The 25,313-nt window shown below is 40.2% G+C and overlaps 1 protein-coding gene across 4 annotated transcripts in view; it reads right to left on the bottom strand.

Annotated features, from left to right (window-relative positions):
- Window positions 1-954: 954 nt before the first annotated feature.
- The window catches only part of cxxc5a (CXXC finger protein 5a), a 29,872-nt gene continuing 5,513 nt past the window's right edge, over window positions 955-25,313 (bottom strand). Inside the window, exons 1-4 of one of the 4 annotated variants that reach the window (XM_055017529.1) lie at window positions 22,104-22,403; window positions 21,900-21,971; window positions 11,828-12,837; window positions 955-2,080 (exon numbers count right to left, since the gene is read on the bottom strand). In XM_055017529.1, coding sequence (XP_054873504.1) covers window positions 2,036-2,080; window positions 11,828-12,622 — 840 coding nt within the window. In that variant the 5' untranslated portion in view covers window positions 12,623-12,837; window positions 21,900-21,971; window positions 22,104-22,403 and the 3' untranslated portion in view covers window positions 955-2,035. Of the gene's footprint in view, window positions 2,081-11,827; window positions 12,838-21,899; window positions 21,972-22,103; window positions 22,404-25,313 lie in introns of those variants that run through there. The other 3 variants (XM_023268024.3, XM_023268025.3, XM_035947133.2) reach the window with 3 other exon arrangements.

Here is a 25,313-nt window from a genome sequence, read left to right on the forward strand (position 1 = left end):
GCTCACCAAGCTGATCACAAGCTCGTACACAAGCCCACCATACTGGGCCTTCCACCGTGGATATCCGCTAATTAAAAACACTCCGCACTTTGGCTGTGGCAGAAATCTACATCTCCTTCCCCACCTGGATATAAAAGAGTGACTATGGAGCTGTGCAAAAAAGAAAAAGAGCAAAAAAAAAAATTCACAGAGAATCATCACTTAGCAGGAAATGGAAATTCAGTCGTGTCACAGACCTGAGGCACTAGAATCAGTAATTACACTAAGATCCGTGTGAGATTGACCACATTTTTGGAAAGGTTTTAGAATCAGCACTGCTCTCACTTTATCATGTGTTCATCCAAACTTTGCTCCCTCAGCCCTAAATACTTTATCCAGGCTTCCTCTGGATAGCCTTTATAGCTCTGGAGACAAACCTTCCCATCAGTAATCCATGACTATCAATGATTTTCTGCTTTCTGGCTTGTGTCTTCCGACTATAAATGTCATGGAGTGGGGCAGCGAGTGTCACAAAAATCTGGAAGGAGAGCGAAAATCATTGACATTTAAGAGGATTTTCAGGAGGCTTCATGCACTTTGAAGAAACACTGCAATCAAAATTGTTCTTATTCAAACGTCTTTTAAGTCATTTTGGTTACATTTTAGCATAGCAAGGCTCCATCATTCCACTATAGGAAGATATTACATAGGCAGCGAGAGATATCTCAGTCAAATCAAGGACATGATGGTGATCCATACCACCATCTGATTTACTTTTAATGAGTTCTGCTAGAGTCAGAATTTTTCTCATACCATCCAATTACAAAAGGAACATTTTTCTTAATTTGTGGAAAACACGTACGTAATATTTCTTTTTCGTCAGTCAAACCAGCTGTTTTTTAAAAAAAAACAAAACAAAAAAAACATGCAAATAGACAAGTAGACGAACAGCAGAATTGTAAATTTTGACACAAATACATGCATTCCTTTTTATTCACAAAACCAGTCCAATTTTCTAAACAAATACAAAGATTGGTTATTTTTAAAAGCTGTAGCTACCCAGCAACATAACAAAAAAAAAAAATCATGAAAATATAACAAATAAACAGATTAAAAAAAAAAAAAATGCAATCTTGTCTCAGTGCGTTCAGTAGGGTAGACTCAGAGCAAGTGCTGTCTCTTAGTGCTATTGCCCTGAGCAGTATTGGCACATGCTCAGTAGGGCCACAGTAACATAAGGCTGCCAGTTTCACTAAAAGGAAAAGTTTGGAAATGCAGAGGAGGGCTGATTGAGGAGATTACAGTAGCGACGGCTCTGGCGAACAGCATCTTCAACCCAGTGAAGAAGTCTCTAGAGATCTGTCCAATGACGTGACCTTTTTTTGTTCAGTTTCATTTCAATCTGAAATTGACGGCATCGCAATTTGAAACATTTTCTGTCTTCCAAGGGACAACCACTGATCTGTCTGGAAACTATCCTCTTCCAACAAAATGAGTCATAAAATAGACAAGGGTTTAAGTAACATAATGGTGAAGAATCACAATAATGTTTGCCATTAGCCACTAGTTTTAAAATATAGCTGTAAATTTACATTCTCTACACAAGTACTGTATCTTTCCACACATGAACAACATTAACACCAAACACAGAAATTAGTTGATTGTCCACACTCAGTCCGTCATTTCTGTTTCTGGCAATGAACAGTTCCATGTTTAAGCGACAGAAAAAACCTGCTGGGAAAAAGGACAAAAGGTACCAAAATGGAAACATAGAAAAGGGAATGAAAGTTGCCATAGATGCTTTTCTTTACGCTTCATTTTTGGTTCAAGGAATAAGTAGGTGCATCCATAATCCGACTGATTTTTTCTTTTTTTTCTTTTTTTTGTATTTGTTCTGCTTTGTTTGTTTTTTTTTGTTTTTGTTGTTTTTTTTTTTTCTTCTGTAATTTTTATTTGTTGCGAGTTTGTTTATTAGCCAGTGTCTGTTCCGGAGAGAATCCAGGAGTTGGCATTGCACTTGATGGCAGAGCTTTGGGTAGGGAGTGGAGGAGGAATCCTACTGGAACCACCGGAACGCCGCTCCTGTAGGAAGCATCACCTTCTTGGAGAAACAGAAGACAAGGAGGGGAGGGACGGGGAGGGGGAGGAGACAGGGGGTTGGAGTTGTTAATGAAAAGCAGTGCAGTTTTTTTTTTCTTGTGTTTGCAAATACAGCTCAAAATGTACTCACTCAGTGAGAAGCTAAACATAGGAGGTGTGCATAATGTTTACCTGCTAAATCCTCTGTCGTCACTTCATTTAGGGGGTTCAGTTAATGTTCTCTGTCATCTACTAATGACATTAACTGAAAAATTAATGTACAAAATGTAAAAAAATAATACAAATCAGAAGTTATAAGCCTGTATTGTTCCCCCAACATTCGAAAATCCAGAGATACTCAATTTGCATTGTTTTAACAGTACAACAACAGACAAAACATTTTGAGAAGGTGTTGAGGTCATTTTGATGTGTTTCATTGACCACAACTCAAGTGATTAATGTCAATCAAGCAATCAATTAAATAGCTAATCAGCTGAGCGCTACTTGTATTCCAGTCTCTGTCCCTGGATGAGCAGTATGTGTGAAATCTCTGCATCTTCACCGTCAGCACCACCACAGGAACAGGCTTCAGTCCTGGCTTCACACAAAACCCAATATGCCACATTTATTATTTAGCCACCACACACGTTGCTCTCCCACACCATCATCAATGATAATGCCGCTCGTCCCCCCCTCCACCCCTCTCTCGCCCCTCCTTCTCTCCCCCTCTTGCTGTGGTTATCTGTGTGTGTGATTGCACCGAGCAGGAATGGCACACATGCATGCAGCTGCAGGGCTCGGCAGCAACCTGCCAGTCAGGAGATAGAGAGCAGCTCGGGTCCCTGGAGCCGCAGCAACGGCTGGCGTCCTGCAAAGTGCAACTCGATTCTGCAGCACGGATTCTTCCGTTAGCCAGCTCTGCCTGGAGCGAGGCAGGAGGAGCTCGGCAAACATTTATGCACCCACACACACTCTCACACCGAACCAATATGTATTCAAGTACAGTCACACACCTCCACACACAGTGGCACGTTAACCGACACTCACAATACACCCCCGAAATCGCACCAAACAGTGAGACTGTTAAACTAAAATTCTCATACGCGCTGGATTCAGATTCACTTTTGCAACTGTGCTCAGCAGCAGAGGGTTTGATGAGGAATCTTATACGCTGTGAGTGGAAACACAAACACACACATCCATATAATCCCACTGAAAAGGAACCAAAATTCACATTCACATATTTATCCTTCTCATTGCAGAGATTAAAAATTTAAAAATTCTAATGGGATTCCAGTGAAAAATTCTGTGCAACCTGAACATAATCAGACTTGATTTTAGTTGTTTTTTTTTAATGGTGTATTGTTTTGTAGCTCTCTTGCACAGCTGCAGTGAAATTATGAGTTTTTCAACAAAGGCATCTCGCAGGCAAATGGCCCATTAGTTCGGAGAAGTTTGTTTGAAACCAAAAACAATACCAGCCCTAATTACTTTTCAAGCCCACTTAAACCATCCCTCTACCACTGAATCAGCAGTACAGTGTTCTTTTGACTGCTATTGTTCATTATCTGGACATGAAACTGAGTGACAGCAGGGTTCGTGCTCCACAGGTTTCATTTACTTTCATTGTGGAAGTTAACTCCCGCTGACAAAAATAAAACATTTTTGCTTGGGTAAAAGGACTTCAAACAAGGTAATTATTCTGGTGATCTCAGCCAAATATAGCCCACACTGTGCTTTATATGCTAAATTGACTCAATCAGGAGTAATCTGACAGCAGAGACACTGAACACCACAGTGCTGTTCAAAGCCACATACAGTATGTATGTGCCTCAACCTCTCAACTTCCTATCAGTGTCTCAAAGATGTTTGATGGATGCAGGTTTGGTTTGAATATACGTTTCTGGGGCCGATAAATTATCTTCCTCACTTCACCCACACGTGTAAACAGCTTTCAGTCCATCATACATATATACATATTTAGGAAATAATTTTTTCCTCAAATGAATCTTAATACAATCGACAAACCTGAAGGTTAACAGCCAGCACATTGCCAAGATGATATGATGGTCTATGTGTATCAGTAGCCACTCATCCATCTCTCATGACCTTTCTACAGCAGTACTCAGCTGTTAAGAAGACAGTCAGAGGACAGCAACATCTGGCGCTGCCACAGATGTCAAAAACCCGGTATGGACTGGACTGACCATGACGTAATGTGTGGGAAGGAAAAACAACACATCCCTCGACTGAACCGCAAATGCTTCTTTCCTTTTCCTTTCCTCATTATCAAACATGTGCAATCAATGGAAAAATGGCAGCATTTCAGGAATTGAAAACCCCTTCCTTCACCAACACTGATTGCAAGGGTTCAAACAGATGGGATCTGTGGGTGTGAAGTGGCCAATCACTGAAATCGATGGATGTGTTTTTTTTTTCAAAACAAAGCAAGCACATTTGTCTTAGCATAGCACAAACAGCGTTTGTGGAATAAACCACAAAAGTAGAATGAAACATCTTTTTCTTCTCTTTTTTTCGAAACTAATCACTTTTTAAATGAGCTCAATCCACCATAACTTATAATGACCTTTCAGAGTACAGTGCATGTTGTTAGGTGTCACTGATGCCAATTCCTGTAAGCCAGTTTAAGCCATCATGAATTCAGTTTTGGCCCCAGGGCACCGCTAAGCGTTCTGCTTATTGTTCTCACAGCTTTATCATCAACAATTGTCAGGATTCCCTTATGGACACCCACAATAGAAAATAAACACCAACTGACACAATGAACTCAAAGCATCTCCACATACAGTAGTGTATGTGGGATGTAACAGTGTCTGCTCTTCACAAGGAGCAGAGAGAAAAAAAAATACTTTAAAACAACTGAATCAAAACACCAATGACCTCCAGCTGGCATAAACACGCACTGTTTGTCTGGCTGAGGTAGTGACGCATTTTCCTAAGCTTACTCTGCCTTCCAAGACTCAGTTGTGATTGATATTTAAATACATTGATACCATTTGTCTTACTTGACCAGGAAAACACATCTTGTAGCCAGGACTGGAGCAATAACACACACAATCTGATGCATTAGCTCAACTGCGTATTTAGTTAATAATGCACATCCAGGTCAAACAGGGCTGAACTAGCAATTGTTCTCTTCATCGATTCATCCACAAATTACCTTCTCAATTACTTGTTCAGTCCACCAAATACTAAAAAATGCTAATTTCTTAAAAGCCATCATCATCATCTGACTAACAGTAAAAACTTTAACTGTAATATGTCACAAAGATGAAAAAATAACATTAGAGAGGCTGGAATCAAAAAACACTTAGTTTTTTGCTTGAAAAATTACATTTCTGTTGATCAGCTAATGAATTAATCAACTGCTTTTCACAGCTTTGGGTGTAATTATGCTAGAGATGTTTGCATGGTGATAAATACTAAAGCTAAGATCCAAACCTTTAACCCTCAGTACACATGGCCCGTAATCACAGGTCAAAAACAAATGGATATTTAAGTTAAACCTGTGTAAAAACTGAAAGATTTTTAGACGTCTGTGTTACCCTTCATGGCTGTTTTATGTATTTTAGGGTGAAGCAGAAGCTGAAATATAGCTATGAAAATGCCAAACCAGCTCTTGTTTGTAACATAGATGTTTTAAAATGTGTTACAGAGATGTCTGGATGTCTTTTGGCCAGCAAATTATATTTTTTTAACTAAATAACAACTCTGTCTTGGGTTTGCTTAACACAGATGTCATTCTCTAGTATGACACCTTGACCGCCTTAACACTTTCTCTGCCTTTCTGTCTTCCTTGGCCTCCTCTGTCCACTCCAACTTGTCCCTCTGTCTGCCCAGCAACTTGCCTGCACGTCCACGTGTCTCGGTGTCAATCTGCATGCCTGTCACTTTGTATGAGTCTCCGCTGTCCTGACTGTCTGGCGTTCGGTGTCCGGGAGGCAGGAAAGTCCACGGGGGAATACATTACTCTCATATCAGCGTCTGATACCGGCAAAATGGGTCCCAGTGGAAAATATTAGTGTGTTCAGGTGTTTGTCAGTGTCTGATGACAAAGGAGAACGGTCTTAGACATGACGAACGAATTTCACCGCAAAATATATACGATTCTAAAAGCGGGCAAAGACAAAAACTCAGCTCTAAATATTACCCACCCACCAGTACAGTACATCCTGAACGTACAGTGACATTCAAGTAAAAACAAGATGCACTACAACTTCCTAACCCTGACTTTCCTTCTTTTTCTGTGCTGAACAGCATCGCTGAGACTGACACCACTGGAGGGTATTCAGACATAGAGCAGAAAGGAACTGCCTTCCCACTTATTTCTCTCAAATGTAGCATTCCCAGAATAAATCCAGACATCTTCAGCCAGTGAGCTATGAGGTGGCAAAGGCCTCAGCATGCTAACTCCCCCTCACTTGCCAATTTTACGCTCCTCTTTGAGCTGCCATGAGCTTTCAATGGAAACCGTCAACACCCTTAAAATAAGCACACTGCTGCTGGACTGCACTTGTGTACCAACGCGTACGCACTCACAGGCTCGTACAAACGCACGAGAAAAAAGCTTTCAATGCAAATGCAGTAAAACAAAGCCAAGATGTTTCTTCCAGTCTTGTTTTTTTTTTTTTTTTTTTTTTACCTGCGCGCATACATGGACGTGCTGAAAAGCAGTCAAAACTATCTGACAAACTGACCGAGAGACATGTTAAATAAGACATCATGCCCCTTCAGAAACTACACACCGAGTATAATAGTCTCAGCAGACGGGGATGTGCCGCACTACCTTTGATTGGAGGGGAATGTGACACTCAGGGGTTGTCGGAGCTACAGCTGAGGCTCACTGCAGCTTGCTGTGGACTCTGAAAGCCAGGAGGATCTTCTGTTCTGGCGCAGGTGCTGCCCAAGTCGCCTTGAATATGCATTAAGGCAACTGATGGGAAGCAGGAATCTCTCCTACTGAAGGAATTTTAAAGACAATAAAAAATATATTGTGTAATCGACAATCTGTATCATCGTCGGTATTGACACTTGCGATTTAGTGCTGACTCTCCGGTCTTCACTTTCTCTGACAAGGCATATTCTCTGTGCATCTCAGTCTCTGACATTTAGCTTGTACAGATGACATCACACTCGCTGACTGTGCGGCCCAGGCTGTATTCTCTGATCTAATCACCTGCTGAACAAGAGCTGTTGACTTAATAACAAAGCCTTTTGAGACAGCTACTCGACTGCTAATGGGTAATGCATGAGTGCGTGAGGACAAAGAAAAAGGGGAAAAATTGAAAATTTGTACAACTGTCACAGCTCTGAATAGGGGGGAATAAGTTGGTACTGTGGTTCTGTATCAAATCATATTTGGGCTGAAGGGGTAGAAAGTTGCAGACCTCTTTAATAAATTCCTGCCTGAAGGAAAATGCTTGTTTCTTTTTGAGTCATAGCTCATTTACAATCCAAGTGTATTTACATTTTCAGTGTCACATTAACAGCTACTTTAAGACCTTTTAAAACCTCTACAGCATCAAAATTAACAGAATTAGTCAACAAAGATATGAAAAATGTACCGTAACATCATAGGTTAGCTGAATTTTGCAGGCATTACCTTGTCAGAAAGATTTTGCTTCTCTCTGTGGGTTGCCATTTGATAAGGTGATGTTGTTCATGTTTAGTTCGTGATTTCTCTGTGGGGAGATGTGCAGGAGTTGCACACTTTGGCATGGAGGCGTCTCACCTTTCCTCATGGCAACCTCATGCCAAAGACCTTCAGTGTAGCGCCGCAGAAATATTCACACCTCCAAGAGGGCACTGCATCATTGTCCATGTAATGTTACATTTCATCTGTTGCACAACTACAAAGCACCTGCTGCTTTGCAAGTTAATTTATATAGTATTTGATGAAGTGCAACAAAATCCACATTACTTTATTAAAAAAAATAATAAAACTTTGAGTTTACTCTGATGTCTATAGGACTACTTCAGGCAGTGCTTAACTCTGAAAGCTGTTTTCTACCTTTGTCAGCTGCATCAATTTTAAACCATGGAATATTATGCTTTAACAACACTCATTCTGAATATTGCTATAGTATACATGTTAAATAACACTACAATAAGTGATTTGCCCTCTCATTTCTGTTCTGAAAAAAGGAAACTGCTCGACAGACCCATTAAGAAAAATGTCAAGTAGCACATATTCTCACAAAAAAAAAGTGCCAGGTAATTACTGGACTTACAATAATTAAAGTCAATAATCAGCCTGCTATTATACTTGTAGGAATGGCAGGTTTATTCTGGAGTTTCTGGTATATGACGTAGCCACTGACAACACCAGCAGACTCTGACCCTTAGAAGCAGCGTGACGACCTGTATCAACATCAAGTTTCATGAATATTCAGGACCCCTGGGGATTGGCATCTCCAGTGTGAACGACTGGTATTAGGCTAACTGCCATGACAACATCAATTGCAAATCATAAATGAAAATTAAATCCCTTTCTGTTACAGACATTAAGTCGTACCACCTACATAGCAAGATGACACATTTCACCATTTCAGTGAATCATCAAAAGAGACAAATGAATCGTCTCATCAATTTGCAACTGAACAATACAACACTGAAAAACAAAATGCTAACATTCATACGGATCAGTTGGATTCTTCGTGCGAGACAAAGTCTCAATTTTAGTCACAATAGCAATAAATGACCAGATCATGTGAACTCTTTAGTTTCACAAGAATATATTTCAAGGAAATTTCTCCAAAAGAATCAAAGGATCATGCCAGAGTTTTTGAATGTTTTAGCTAATTTACTCCAGTATAAATCATGTATATCATGTTGACTGCTTCCAGCAACTTTACAAATTTTACAGAGTTTTATGTGGTGTGTTGAAGTACAAATTATTGTATGATAATGTACACAGTCTTCACATCAGTCTGTGCCTACAGTTGTTATCCAGCTTGTTACCAATAATAATTCTGACAAAAACCCCCAATCTTCTCTGTTACAGGCTTAGTCAGGACCCCTTGGTGTTGCATTTAAACACACTGTGGATACCGTTTAGCTTAATTTTTTAAAGCACGGTGTAGTTCCACAGGCCTATAAAGACATCAGAAATGTTCTCTGTTGGTGTCGTCACTGTCGCTCCTTTCAAGACATTTGCTTTATAACTCGTGGTTAATATTGTGGAGGGCTGTGTTTCAACTATAACCATGATCACTTCCTTCTCAATGCCAAGTAGTTGTGGTGTCCAATCAGAGAGTGAAAATGAACATAAACGGTGATGAAAACAAGTCTTAAGTAAAAGAATGAAACAAAACTAAGTGGTAAAAATAATATTCAAACACAGGACATAAACCTCTGTCTCCTGTGTAATAGTTTTGTGGCTTACACCATTCCAGCACCTCCAGTCTTCTTATGAGACTCTTTTTAACTGAAAAAACTCCTACATGTCCTCATGACAAAGGTGGCACCAACACTGTAGGACACACTGTATCTCTGAGGTGTCATTAGCTGTGATGAAACACCAGTATATGATGTCATGCAAATGATAACGAGTTGGACAAAACCACTAATTAAATGATAAAATGCAGTGATAGTAAATCTCCATCAGACCAAGACATCAAGGTATTTTCTGGTCAAACACACCTATTGACAGGACAACAATATTCATTTGTAGCTTACAAAACCTTATATATTTATAATCCTTAAATATATAAATATTTTTAAGATTTCACAAGAAAAAGTCAGAGTTAGAAATTTTAGAAAAAGATCATGGTTTGAGTTAAAACTTGTGCTTTGTTGAGCTAAGGAGAGCTTCTTTGTTACGGACATAATGATAAAAACTTAAGGTCTGGAAAGGGTTGAGGCCATGGGTAAAAGAAAGCATCACTGATCGTAGAATGGAAACGGATAACTTTGTGCATTAAAGTCAAAAAGAATAGCCGACCATCCTCCCCAACCTCCTCCCTATGTGGATTAGGAAAAAAAGCACCTGACGACTTGCTTTGCATTAAATAGACAAGAATTGGCTGGAGGTCTTTGTCGCTTGTAATGTAAGCATATGTGGTTTTGGGGCTGGTTGCAATGTGATTTTGTAGAACAGACAGTCTCCACAAGCAAATTTAAGCTAATGTGGAAACACATTAAAAAACACAATGGCAGGTTTTGGGAAATGGCCCATAAATCACATATTCTTCCCACATGATTTGCAGTAACTGGACTTAAAAACTGCAAAAGAATTTATTTTAATGACCCATTCAAGCATATAAGCCAGTATATGCACACCCTGGTAAATCAGAGCTGTTTTATTATGCTGGTTGCTTAACTGACAGTAAAAATATAGAATTATCCTGCCTATCTAAAAGGGGTTAAAGAGCTACATTAATCGAGCTAAGCTAATCCTTCATTTACCATGCAATTAAAGTGGCATAAAAAAACAGATGCCTTTCTCGAAGTTATCCAATAAACAAACTATCCCGTCAAGGAGCATTTCATTGCGGATGGCCAAAGTCAGCACATGGGGATTGAACAACCAACCTTTCAGTCTGCAAACGAGAGGCCAGGCTGTCACCCTCAATCAACATCAGAAAGAGAAAGAAGTAAAGCCATTAGCAGTTTGAAGCACAGATCCAGTCTGTGTCAGTCAGATCTGCAGCGGCCTCCACACCAGTTCACGCTCACACGGTGTCGCATATCTGTCAATTTGTTATGTAATGGCAAAGTGACACTATTATCCACTGATTACAAAAGTTTATTTCCTTTGAGATGGAACATCTGCTGAGATTGATTCCATGATTAGTCGTTCTGTCACCACAGCCGGGGTTAGTTAGGCCACTGAGTGTGACGAGGTAACAGACAGCAAGTTTGGAGGGCCATTTAGATGAGCAGGAGTGTCACAGGAGAGAAGGGCAGCGGCAGCAAAAGGGGGGCGCATGTGCCACACTGACACCTGGTGCTCCAGATGACAGCTCTGTGGCCAGATGGACCTTGTTACATGCACACACATACACAAACATACCCACACATGTATACTTACACACAAACACATACTGTGCACATATTCACAATTACTGCCACTCTGTCTCTGCACACACTAGTTTACTCATATTTCTTTACTGGTAAAACCTCTGCAAACACAAAGACAAGCACAAGGAGGACCTAGATGTGGTCAAACTACATTGTGAAGTAGCTCATTTAAAAAAACAAAACACAAACAATCTTGTGTATTAGCTGGTGAATCATCCTTCCAGTTAGAAGATGTGCGCCTGGTGCCTGTGTGGTTATGGTGGACAGATTAAAGAGACCCCATGGTGCATGCTTACCCTTCATATACCCACCACACTCTTCACCACCTGTCATTTCCCTGCTTGTGGAGCCATCACCCCACAAAAAAGCCCCCCTGTACAATTTCCCTTAAAGGGGAAGGACATTCAGGTATGAACCGAAAGACCTGTGTGCTTTAAGGTGTGAATTGGATATGTTTTATTAAAGTTGGCAAATTTCGCTGGAATTTTTTAAACAGTTTTTAAAGTTTTTCACTGTGGATCAACTTGAAATGTCAGACCACATGATTAGAAATGTGTAGCTTATTTGTCTGGTTTCCCAGTTAGATGGTAGTGGTCAATGTACCTAAATATTGTTAGTTTTGGTCACTGCATTGAAGCTTTGTGGTGACTCTTTAGATCAAAATCCTTCAAGCTTGTTTTTGTTGAACCCTAAAGAATGGCTCACATTATAACCACCACCCTCTTACCTCCAGAGCAGCAGAGGGCTTCTTCTTCAGTTCCTCACATTTGCGAAACTTGCAAATCTGGTGGCCTGTTTTTCGATTCCGGCAGCTGCTGCACTGCTCGCAGTTAATCCGCCGTCGGCAAGGTGGGCACATACCGCAACGTTTCCGCTTCTTTTTACCGGAGTTGATAGCAGAGGCCAGCTCGCTCTGCGCTGGGTACTCGGCCAGGCCGGCCATGTGTAGTGCGCTGTCCGCCAGAAACACTCCAGCCGGCGTCATGATGAAAAGCCCCGGGTTGAAGGGGAAGCCACCCCCTACTCCATATGGGAAGTCAACAGGACCACCTACGGCGTCCGTGACAGACGTACCCTCCAAGTCGCTAGCCCCCGAGCCTGCGTCTCCACCGCCAACTCCCACTCCCATGCCCCCAGGCAGGAGCATGTGCTCCATACCGGCTCGCTTTAACAGTGCTGCTGCCTGGGCAAAGTGCAGCAGGCCATTCTGTCCCTCCAGAACCTGTTCTAGGGTCCGGTCCAACTTGGCTGCTGTCAGTGCGGAGACAGTGGGCTGGGGCTGCGGGGGTGGCTGAGGCTTGGCCGAGTGGCTCTTAGTCCCACTATTGTCCGTGTGTCCATTGGTGGTGGCAGAGGAGACCGCTGTATACTGGGAGAGGGTACGGGAGTTCTTAAGGCTCTTACTGAGGGGCGCGCTGATGATGCCACTGCGGTTCCTGCGCTCTATAACAGGAGAGTCCTGTTTGCAGCTACTCCGCTCCAGGTCCTCTGTCTGGCCCCCCTCCGACAGTCCGCTAGACATGGTCCAGAGCGTACGTGCCTGGGTAGGGGGTGAGGGTGGAAAGGGGGCAGGGGTGAGTGAGGAGGGACCTTGTCTCGGTCCGTTCTGTGGCCCGGTGAGAGTAGGGCCTCACCTCGATGGACGAATCAGCCAGTCGACGACAGGCAGGCCCAGAAGCCTTCTGCCCCCACTACAGCTCAGCCCTCATCCACGGTCTTCCACGAGCCATCTGGAGACTTAACACACGGAGAGAGGAAGTGTGTACATTACACATTAATGATCGCAACAGCACAAATTAAATTAGGCAAGCGCATAAAGAAGTAAATCATAGTATCTCAACTGATATTTTTTTGCCACTCAATGACAGCAGAAACAATTTGTGAACATGTCATGACCGATCAACTTGTTGACCAACAGTTTTTATTCACTGTGGCACTAACATTCATTTGAGTGTGTTTCTGGCTGCTTGGCAAATATAAGTCAGTTTTAGCTCTGCTTCGGTTTCTACCATTTGTGTCTCTTTAGCTGCTCAACTCTTCACCAGTTAATTGCTAAATATGTTTCTCTGCAATATGACGCTGAGCAGATACAGACTGATTATACGTTTCAACAGCATTTTGGTAAAAACACCTGCCTTTTGTAAGTAAAATACATAACCAGAATGGTAAAAAGAATCCAAAACAGTGACACTGCAGACCTGGCAGCAAAACAATGATCTTCACAAAGCTGATGAGAGCTACAGATTTGGATTGTAATTCTCTATAGAACGACAAGCAAACACTTTTATATTGTTTTCACGCTACAGCTTACAAATTTGTTACTGCAATACATTGATAACAGGTGCTTTAAACTGACAAATCCAACACTCTGATCTAAGCAGATAAATGTGTACATAATTTGGCAAATAAAAATTGAATTCAGCTGTTAAGTGTAACATTTTCCAAGCAACTGAGCTAACAATGGAAACAAAAATGAACCTTGTTCAAATATCCGTAACAAAAGTGCTTTGATACAGTTAGAGTTTGTGATGCACATTGATAACAATGGAATGAATTGACTGCAAAATACAAATCGTATACTTATAATTGAATGACTAAATAAATAGATTTTAAATAAATGAATAAATCTAACACGGGGCTCCCGATGTTTTCATTATAAGCCCTGAAAACACTGATCAAAATATATCAATATTAGATTCAAAAAATTCAGCCTCAATTTTATCTCTAATTCTTTTTTCAACACATCAATCTACAAATCAAACCTGACATAACTGCTGACCAGTAAAGCAACACCTGCTGCCCTGCAGCTTCTCTGATTGGTAAACACAGAAATGACTTAGCTCAGATTAAGTTAGGGTCCCAAATCTTGCTACTTAAATCTAAAAAAAATTTAAAATCTTGTAATTTAAGTCGTACTGAAGCCAAAACTTATTTTAATAAACAACATGAATTACAAGCGCTAATGTATTATAATTAAAAGGTACTTGCTTTATATTCTGAATGACTGAAAGACTATCAGAACATTTGCTCGACTCCAGCTAAATATATGTGCATATATTTCAATTTAAGGTAATATATTGAGAGTTTTTGTACGCAAGACTTTCATGAATGAATGCAATTTTCTCTGTCATCCAGAGATGTGAAGAAAATGATTTAGGAGTGAGTCATGCAAAAACATTTAACATAATGAATGAAAACAATTCCCTAATATAATTATTACCTTCACTGAAAAGGTGCCCTGGTGAACTTCCATAGACCCTCTACAGAATTGTGCATGTTGGTCTGTATTGGCCAAATTATGTTATGCTATTAAGGGAAGTTTGTAATTTGTGAATTTATATTTATCTGTAATAATGTCCAATTTAAATCCATCAAGCTTCTTTTTGAGACTAACCTGATATTGCATGAGTGCAAATAAATTGTATTGACCTGACTTCAGTTTAGTCGTTTAAGAAAATGTTGCATTTATTGACTAATAATTACATTCCCACTGATCTGATTTTACGACAATCTGATGCAATATGGGAGAAAATAAATATCTGCTATTAGACTTTTTCACACAGCAATCTGTGAAGCTGCTGAAACTCCCGACAAAAGCCTGGACTTATAATTTTTTTCCCCATTCTTTTCATCTGACTGTGTCAATTAATTATTTTCCTTCCATTTTTGAAGTTTTAGACCTCAAACCTGTGGAGCAGTATAATTTAGTGAAGCTAAAATGAAGTGGTGAGGGATATGAGGAGGGTTGCCTTGGCTGGTTGTGGGAGACTCCCGAGCGGACGGAGATGCGTGCATCCACAAGCTTTTAGCGTAAGATTACCGTGACTGCTTTGAAAAGAAAACTATGCCGCTATTCTCCTGACCTGTCCATGTTCACAAACAAGCACACCACCTCCCACAGAAAAGCTGAGGAAATGGCCGGGCAAGTCCTTATAAGGGAAACAAAGGGAAAGGGAGGGGAAGAGGATGGAAGGGGGGGGGGTGTCTGTGCAGTGTGTGGAAATTGGAAGGCCAGAATTAGTGGGAGGTAAAGCTTCAAAGGCAAGAGCACAGCCCCCACATTCTCACCAGCTCAGGGGGATGTGGCGCCAGCGAACCAGAGCCAGCTCCGCAGCCCCTCAGCCCCATAGTTTCAGTTTCTCCCACTACACCACTGACCAGGGTCCGGTTTCCCAAAAGCATCTCAACATTAACGGCATCTCTGCTCAGTTGTGGGTGAACAGCACTGCAAGTCATCAGAGGGAGACACGGGAGGTTTGTGGTTTCATGGAATATTAGAGCTGAAAAATTACGTATTTAGTGCTCAGATATGAATGCTGATTTTTCTGTGAGAATTTCATGTTACAGTCTCAGCTGAACCCTGTGGCATTTATAAAACTAAAAGTCTGAATACTTTTACAGCAGAATTATTTCTTGGTTAATCATGGCCTGGGAGAATATCCAGCTGATCCAACTGCTTCATCAATGTTCTAAATACAGTAAATATGCTAAAAGACTTGAGTACCCCACATAATTAATGAACTGGCTCATTATCAAGAGTTAGAATAATTGAGTTCTCCATTTGGCTACAAAGTGACAAAATTGGCAATCACAGCTCATGAAAACTGTTTCAAAAATATGACTGATCAGCTGTAATGTAATAATTGTGCCTGAACATCTTTATCCCGCCTGACTCCAACAGCTGACCAGCTGATGACTCCGCTGGTTTTTAAAAAAGAGAAATCTTTCAAATAAAAATGGCATATGTTTTCATGAATGTTTCCTCGATGATCTCGTTGGCATGGATGAAACACACATGGATACTTCTGGTTTCCTCTGTGTCAGTCCTACCACCTCAAAACTACACCTACAGTTAGGCAGCAACACTCAGTCTCTGTGTTTCTTCTGCAAAATGTTAATGGTAAATGACTGGGAATTTTGGTACATAAAGGTTTTTTTTCGTACTGTAGCATAAAAGTGGGTTTGAAAAGCACGACACTGAGTTATTAGGCTTTAGTTTTAATGCACTTTAAAAGGCACAATTTTATTGTTCAGTGATATAAAGTTATGGTACACTGTAAAGAGTGAATTAAACAATAGTTGAAGTAAAGCACTGTTTTGAATGAATCTCATTTATCTTTCTGATTTGGTGATGGCAGCTAACTTTTCTGGAGTCTATCAGCTTGAAGCTACACTTCTTTAACTTCTGAAATTCCTCCAAGGCTGGATGAAGGCAAGGATGAATAATCTATCTATCTATCTATCTATCTATCTATCTATCTATCTATCTATCTATCTATCTATCTATCTATCTATCTATCTATCTATCTATCTATCTATCTATCTATCTATCTATCTATCTATCTATCTATCTATCCATCTATCTCCTTTAAACTGGTAATCTAATTTTGATGAAAGTGCAAAAAAAAGGTTTATTGCTTTTTGAGCTCTGTGTAATTCTAACCTAAATCACAATTTACATTTCACATTTTGATAAAGCAAATATGAGTTGGACAAATTTGAAACTTCAAGCTGGATTTCCTTAAATTACCGTAAGTTGCAGCAATGCAAAGTTTTCATTAAAAGATTTAAGTACATCAAACTTAAACCAGCTGCATTAAGATAACTTGTTAACTTAATTCAGATAAACTTTATTTGGTTGGGTGTTACTAAATTATTTGAGTTGGCCCAACAATTCCATATTTTTCTGTATTTTGTATGAAGAATAATCATATGAATGCAGAGTTAAAGTATTTACAATGGACAAGAACTGTTTTCATATTTATAACACAGATGCTACAAACGGGTGACAAACTAAAGGTAAAACTTGAACCCGACCCCTGCAGTGAGGGGAGGCTCTCTGTTGCTGTGGGGCGCATTTTCTTCACATGGTTTGGGTCATCTTGTCCATTTAGAGAGGAGGGTCACTGCAAATCAATGCAAAGCTGTTCAGTGTGATCATCTTTATCAAATGCTGAAACATTTCTATCCTGATGGTCTCTTCCAGGAGTACAAGGGGTCACTGAATGGTTTGATCATGAAAATTACATCAGTCATAGGTTACGCCTTTTGTAGTCACCAGATCTAAACCCAACTGAATACCTACACTCGAAAAAATATTGTCTGGACTCAACAACAAAAACTAGCACAACAGTCTGCATTAATATTTTTGAGCTATGACAACTTCTACTGAAATTATATTCAGTCAACAACCTAGATTAAGTCAAGGAAATTAGCTTTTCTCGGCAATCAAAGGTATTGTTAATTACCAATTACTTAATAATTGGTGGCATAAACGTAAGTTTGAAAAAGTCAAATGCACATGAAAGTATGTTCCAACGAGTACTTCCATGTAATTTTTTTATTTTTCTGTGTTTTAAATTGGCAAATTTTTAATTGTTAAAAATGTGTTGTTGGTAGGAGATGAGACTTCAAATCCTGAACTCAAGGTGGAAATTCAAGCCAATTTCATTAAGTCACCTCAACTTGACTTTAGTTTTAAATCAACTAACGCAGAAATTGGAATATAGACGGCAAACATCATTAAGTTGATGCAATTTTCAACAGCATTACATTTATTATTATAACACAATCCATTAAAATGATGTTTGCAACTTAAAAGGTTTATCTAAATCAGTAAATTTGAATTTTTACCTCCTTGATTAGTATATAGTGTTATGCAGACAGCGTTGTCAAGGATGATTTAGGAGTTGTACACATCAGTAAAATTGGTTTGCTTTACAAAAAATTCTAAACTGTCATATGACATTAAGGAAATTAGTCTAGAATGACAAACGTGTGTATCCAAATTTATATTTCACGTCTACAGGTTCTGTTCAATTGCAGTCAAAACTAGTGTGGCACATCATACACTGTGTAAGAAATGAAAGCAGGAGCACCTATTTAAACCTTGCATTCATTCTAATCTGCTGTGTGTACATCAGTCACACTCTTTCCATCATCATAAACCTTAAACATGGCACATAGTATTTGGCTAATCACCCTCCTTCACTCTGTGGATCACAGCTCTTCAGATCCCTTCACCACATCATTTACTGAAAAGCTTTATGTCCTTATGTGAACTGGCTCCTCAATCACAACTGCATCTTCTCCTGAAAGCGTTGATGTCATGCAGCTAAAACCAGATAATTGGTGTTGTTTCATCCTTCAACCATGTTCACTCAATTTCCTGTGATGTTATAGACTTAATGCAGCAGGTCAGATTAAAGCTGTACACCATGAGTTTCTGTGCATTGGCCTGACAAGAGCCCTGTCATTAGTAGTCTCTTATTAAAGCTGGCAAGGGCCACACTGTGTGCACATCCAGCTTGCACCTCCAGCATGAAAATAGGTGTAAATCTCATCAGACCTTGATGTTTCCCTGAGCCTTTCTTGCTTTTTTGTCAATCTCTGCACACAAAATGCTGCACAGGAGTCGCGGACAGAGATAAAGGTCTGGATATAAATGGTCCAGATGATCAATACGGTCCAACAAATACGTGTGTGACGCCTTTTTCAGATTGAGCAGTGAGCTCAGCTGGAGGTCGTAGAGCACTGATGTAGCCAAAGAACCTGCAATCAAAGCCACCGCAAAAATAATTGGTGGCCTTGTTGTTTAAGTAAATTCAAACTGCAGGCAGACAGCTGTTGCTGTGTATTAAAATGACTTTTGAACTGTTTCTTTGATGCCTGTTCATCATTACAGGTGAACTAAATCTGCTTTTTAAGCTTTTCTTGCACTGTACGAAAAGTAAATATTTGAATAACCGTAGTAAAATTACTTCCACGTTAATGACCAATAAATTATGTAGTATAGCTGACAAAGCATGGAGTAGACTGATGGGGTATAAGATGACACTCTTAATGTCATAATAAATGTTGCTGTTCATTCAGTAAAGACACTGAGTGGAAATCTTGACAGTAATTGGAGCCAGTTTTGTTGAATCAGCTGAGTGATGTCAGCTCAGTAACTTTGTCAACAGCAGCTGATCTGCAATCTGATCTGCTGGTTTGTACTTAATTCCATATTGTGTTGAAAGTCACATTAGTTGATATGAGTATTAATTTGTGTGTGAAGGTTAATTTTGAATAAGCAACAGCTAGCGTTGTTTCTGTGTCCGTCAGTGTACATACACAAATCATATGCAGACAGATGTAAACACAAAATTGAAAAGAGCACATTTTTTTCACAGTGTAATGTAAGTATGAAAAGTAGTGTTTTATCCTGATATTTTGCTACAGAATACCGAGCACAGAAATTCTGTTTTTGCTGTTTTGCTTCTTCCCCTTCTGGCCTGTGTAAGGTTTGCTATATCTGATAATTTGCATGAAACTTGCAGCTCTGCATCAGTGACCTAGGTTAGAGTGTCAGATTAAACATTTTGTGGCATAAGTTTTTGTTCTTTTCTGGCAAAGAATTAGATGGAAACTCAAAATACAACTCTCATGTGTGCATTCAAGACATAAAGCTACAAGCAGGCGATGGTTAGTTTAGTATACAGACTGAAAACTAATAGCCTAGCTCTGTGTAAAGGTAACAAAGCCACCTAAAAACACATTCTACGATAATAAAGAAACTGAATTTCATTTCTTTAATTTGCAAAAGTGTAAAAACAACAAATTGCTGTTTTACAGTGTGTTATGTGGCATTACTATTTCTTGGTTGTGACTAGCTGGTGAAGAAATCCATCAATAAAGTGAAAAATTTGCTAGTTTATACACAGTGAGGGATGTCAGTTTTCTTATATCTTTTGGCAAGAAACCAAATAGGCCCATGTCCAAAAATGACAAACCATTTCTTTTAGGCCATACAGCACAAATACAGTCAATACAATATATTGTTATGCTCAAGCCGGTCATAACAGTGTTTCAACATGCTGCAAAAGAACATCCAAAAGCTCACAGAAATGTCACAGGTTCAGTATATAAATGATCAGCAAAATCTAGTGTATACAAACTGAGAAGAGGTTTTTCAAATTGTTTGGAGCATCTATGAAAACGTTCAAGCTAAAATCACTGCTCAATGAAGTAGTACTTTGATGGAGTTGACATTCAGAGCACTAAAAAAAAGGATGAGTACTTCCTAACAACCACAGAGCTACTGGTGAATGTTGTCAGCGGCGTGACACTCGTATGAACATAAGCAGCTCATTTAACATTCGCATGCTGCTCTCAGCTTGTTACAGCTTGAAACCTAACTGGCTTGTTAAGGCATTTATAAAACAGATTTTTTTTCCTTGTAGTTTTTATACCAGCTGTTGTGTTAGGACGCCACAAACAGATGTACAAATGAGTGTCAGCGCACTATATAGTGACAGCTGACTGATGGATGAATGGTTGGGTGGGTTGGTTCGGTCATTGACTAGGTGGATCAATAGGTGATGGAGGGAAGCATTTAGGGGCCAGTGTGTGTTTTGTGATTATATTACTGTATTTGTTTTCAAAGCAAAAACATCAGAATCATTAAAAAAAAATACGTTAAATCTGGGATTTTGGGGCTATTTCAACATTTCACACACACTATTGTGATCCTCACATGTCTGATCTTTAGATATATTAAACTAAAATCACAGATCGAGTTTGATTTCTCCTTCAAAGTGGCATGAAATGTGCCAAAAGGTGTCGTTTTGCATGTGTCAGGTGCATGTGTGTATGTGTGAAGTAACTCCTGAATAAGTTTCTGTCACTGACGTCACTCCATGCGCAGGTGCCCGGTTATCGCAGTCAGCTTTTTTTTTTTTTTCCCTTTTTCCTTTTTTCTAACGGAGGTGGGGAAAAAATACTGTCTGATTTCCCGCATGGTTATGAATCATTTGGTCCGTCACAAACTCCGGAGCAGCTGACTACACCTCTAGAGACGCGAGAATACTTAATGCATCAGCTCAGGCGATGCACGATGCAAATGCAGCCTCCTCCTCCTCCCCCCTTTCCTCTCTCCCCTCTTTCAGACGCGCTGTCTGTGGACTCGACTTGTCTACGGTGAGCTTCACATTCTCTATTCCTCCCACCTCCTATCGACTGACGCGCGCACACGGACACACAAACACACACGCACACACACACACGCAGAGGAAGTTAGAAAAGCCTGGTGGCAATAATTAGACTCAAGGCTTCATCCATTGTCCATAACCTGCTGCGTCTTAGTCTCCCTAATTAGGCTATGCGCACAGAAAAGAGGCACAAAAAAAAAAAGTTCGAGGAGAAAAACTGCCACGCCGCGCGTACTGTGACTCCAAATTATTCGCAAACATATGGAGCACTTGGAGCTGCGTTACCGGTGGAGGATTGCGGGAGGGGGGATGACTGTGAATCTATTGGGTAGCAGCGACAAAAGCTACCTGGGAACTTTCTGATGAGGACAAGAAAAAACCCACCAAAACAGATAAGCATGATAAGATATGATTTTTAAAAACACTGAATTCGGCACCTCTCTTTGGGGGAAAACAGATATTCATTTACTGTTGTTTTAGCTAAATGAAAGTTTGAATTTTACAGGAAACACTGTCAATAAATGGAAGCATGATCCGACTCTAATGCGCGTTGATGATTGTCTCCATTCAGTGGAAGTTCAGTGCGCAGCGTTAACAGCTGATTCACAATAAAACATCCGACTTTTGGTCCAGTGGTGCCGATGCGTGTCGGCGCTGGCGGCGACTTATCCAATAAAGATTTTTTTTATTCTGAGCAGCTCATTCATCCAAAACAATAGCTACCCACTCAAAGGCGATTTCTTTTAAAATGTAAGATTCAATAGAAGAAAAATGTCTTCTTGTTTGTCTAGACTGGATAATCTATGAGCACAAGAAGCCTATCTGCGGTACCAGCATATGGTCTGCAGTCACACATTTCAGGATCCACAGAGGCACCCGGTTCACCCCCGCGATAACTTCATCCTATAAGAAGATGACATCCCAACTTTGAGCAGACTTCAACAAAGTATGATCCCCCCCCCATCCAACCCCTCCTCCCTCCCCGTCCATGTATCTGCATATTTGCAAACACGGGCCCATTTTATTCGCACCTACCAAAGCAGATCCGAGCAGAGGGGAGGGCTCCCACAGTCCGAGCGGTCCGTCTCTCAGCCTGCCGTGCAGAATGGTGACAAAAAAAAGAAAAGGGCAGGGGGGGGAAAAAAGCTTCTTCTCCGACAACACAATCCTACAGAGTGCCTGTCTGTTAATGACAAATGTGAAAAGAAAAAAAAAATATTCGCCGTCAGTTATTTTGGAAAAGCGTACTTTCTCAGAGGCTGAACGCGTGGGTTCCCCGAGCTTTCTCGGTCCTCGCAATCCCACCTCTACATCCCCGCTTGCAGAGAGGAACATGCAAACACATTTCATAGATTTTTGGAGCTTCGCGGAAAAACCGAACTGGACTTTTCTGCGGGATGCGCGCTTCAGCTGAGGCAATAACAAAGTGAGAGCGCGGATCAGCCTGATTTCAAGACAGCTGGAGAGAGAGCTGTTGTTTCAAAAAAAAAAAAAAAAAAAAAACTGGGAGCTGACAGAGGATGTGTGTACTCTACCTGAATGAGTCCTGGCTCTGACTTTCTTTAATGCTGCAGCTCACATGTTGGTACTATATGATGCTGGCGTGACAGTATGTGCCATTCATACATTACATTATTTCTACTTTTTTTCTGATAAGGATTATTTAAGCTGAATGGAGAGGTGTGATGTTTTTTTCAGCTTTATAGAGGTTGAGCCTGTGCATGTTTGCTTAGAGAGATGCAGGGTGATGGAGGGTAAACGTGGATGAACTCAGCTTACCCATCAATTTATTTGGACAACAGAGGTTATACACAGCCACGCAAGGCTGACAGAAACCAGCCTCATCCTGGTCGCTCAGCCCCAGAATCCACTCCGCCTCTTTCGACTGCCCTGTCTGCTGGCAGGCGGCCAACCCAAGTGTGTGGAAATGACACCGCCAGGGCGGCAGAGATTTTCCTTCATTTCTCTCCTTCCCGATCGCAGACTGGCTGACATTGGCTAGAAAGTGGAGCAGCTCGTCAGGGACAATCAATGCGAATCGATCGAGCTGTGCGGTTGAGGCTCCAGAGCTGGAAAATATCGCGGCAGCTGAAGAGAGAGAGAGTGAGAGCGAGGGGAAAGGGAGAGAGGGGAGGGGGTGTTCAACTAACTCTGCCCGTAGCCAACCAACCTTCCTGCAAACAAATACGCTCAGGCTCTCATAAACATGACACTCACTTCGTAAATACCGAAGTCAAAAAGCCGCCGAATGCGTAATTACGCACTAAATTTGTGTTCCAAACGCACTCTCAGTGAACGTGTCCAGTCAGACAAGTTATTCTACATATTTTTTCCGTGTAAAACGTTTTAAAATAACTTAGAAATGGCCTTACAATATACCTGGCAGGTTGATAGAACCCGGTATGTCTCGTTTTTAGTCAGCAGTTCTTTTCTCGAGATTAGGCGGCACTGAAGTAGAAACTTTAGTTTTCTTTTTAGCCGGATAAATTAAGTTGAAATATTTCACATAGGTCTATAAAAACCAAAATGGATGGTTTTATAGCAAAATTGCTGGAATTAGTATTCAGTTATATACAAGATAAATTGATTTTGAACAGTACTTTACCTTCTCAGTGAAATACTGAAACACAATGAATTGTATTATAAACTGAAAGAAAATTAGTTCCTATTTTTGGTACCAAGCAATAATAACTTCCAAACTTTTGTCAGTCTATATAAAGAGTGGGTGTCTCATGAGAAGATGTGAGGCCTTAGTTAAACAGTTATTGTTTCAAATCCAAATAAAATCCTCCTGAGGATGTGTTGAGTAAAATATGCAGGTCGTTGAAGTACTTTGACAATAGCAGTTTCTCCACTTCAGCAAAGAAAACTATTATTTTGAAGGCCTAATCCCACTAAGTCAGACTTCTCTGTTGTGGCTGTTAAACATATAATATGTTCCCTAAAATCACCACCCAACTGTGCTGACATCATCACAGCCAGGAAGTAATTGGCACAAGTTAGCTCCAAAAACAAGCATTCCAGAGCAGTTGAATGATTCAAAAATGTTTGGAAGGGAAAACCCTTAGCAGCTACATGAACACATTCCACTTTTCTTCATTTAAAATTATCCATACGATACACTCGCTCCTCTCCCACGCACCTGCCTCATGAAATAAATGTGAGAAGAGTTTGTTTGGATTTAAATCACGGCAGTTCATTTAAAATTTAACTTTAAGGATACAATGGCACAAAAACAACGCATATAATCCTCTAGTGTAGTGCTCACAAAACCCCACTGATGACACACGTCAGTGCCACAGGCATCCTTTTTCTGATGATGTGGTGACAAAACTATACATAAAGGCGAAAAAATCTTGAAATTTCAGAATGCAAAAATATCGAACATCACCATTTTATTTTTAGGTGTATTCAGAGTAAATTGTTTTAGTCATTAAATATAGAAAAATAGTTGTCTGTCACAACTCTGTCTATTTTTGTAGAAATGCACGTCCCTTGGACAGGACATGGTGGTTGGTTAATTGCCATTAGTGATGAGCTTTTCAGCGATTAGAACATTTGAAGGTGACCTGTAGCTGTGGTCAGCTGTGGGCTGGAGTGTGGCCTTAAAGATGAGCAAAGTGGACATTAAGCAGCAACAACAACAGTACAGGACATTAGTGGCAACAAGACCAGAAAAGCAAAATGTGTTGTCAGTGAGAGCCGTTCCCTTTTTGATAAAGCTACCAAAAGTCATGGTCTGCCTTTATCACGTTTGTTATTTTTCCCAAGTAAAAAGGTTGAATAAAAATTAGACAAATGTTTCACTGCTAAGTTCCAAACATGAAAATATTGAGATTATGTTTATATGCAGCTTTCTAGAGATTCAAGAGATTTAATTTGAAAGATGCATGTGCTTTTTGTTACTTGTTCTTATGCTTACTTTATGTATTTTTAAACTAATTTTATGTACGTCAAATAAAGTTTCGCTTTCTTTTCTATAGTTTCTGTACATTTTCATTCAGGGTTTTAGGCTATGTCTCTGTAATTGCACATTCATGTGGAAGGAAATTACATTTTTTGGACTCTTTTTTGGGGGGAATTGTATGTGTCCTCCCTTTTAACCTTCTAAAGTCCTCTGTCTGTGTTCTGGAAGAGCAGGAATATTACACGGCAGTCTGCAATCATACGTGCCTTTCATAGGTTGAAAAGAGGGTCAAAGAGAGAAAGCACGGAAGAGGAGGAGAGTCATGCATGGATAGATGG

The sequence above is a fragment of the Amphiprion ocellaris genome, chromosome 14 (genome assembly GCF_022539595.1).
Source record: "Amphiprion ocellaris isolate individual 3 ecotype Okinawa chromosome 14, ASM2253959v1, whole genome shotgun sequence".
NCBI classification, from domain to species: domain Eukaryota; kingdom Metazoa; phylum Chordata; class Actinopteri; family Pomacentridae; genus Amphiprion; species Amphiprion ocellaris.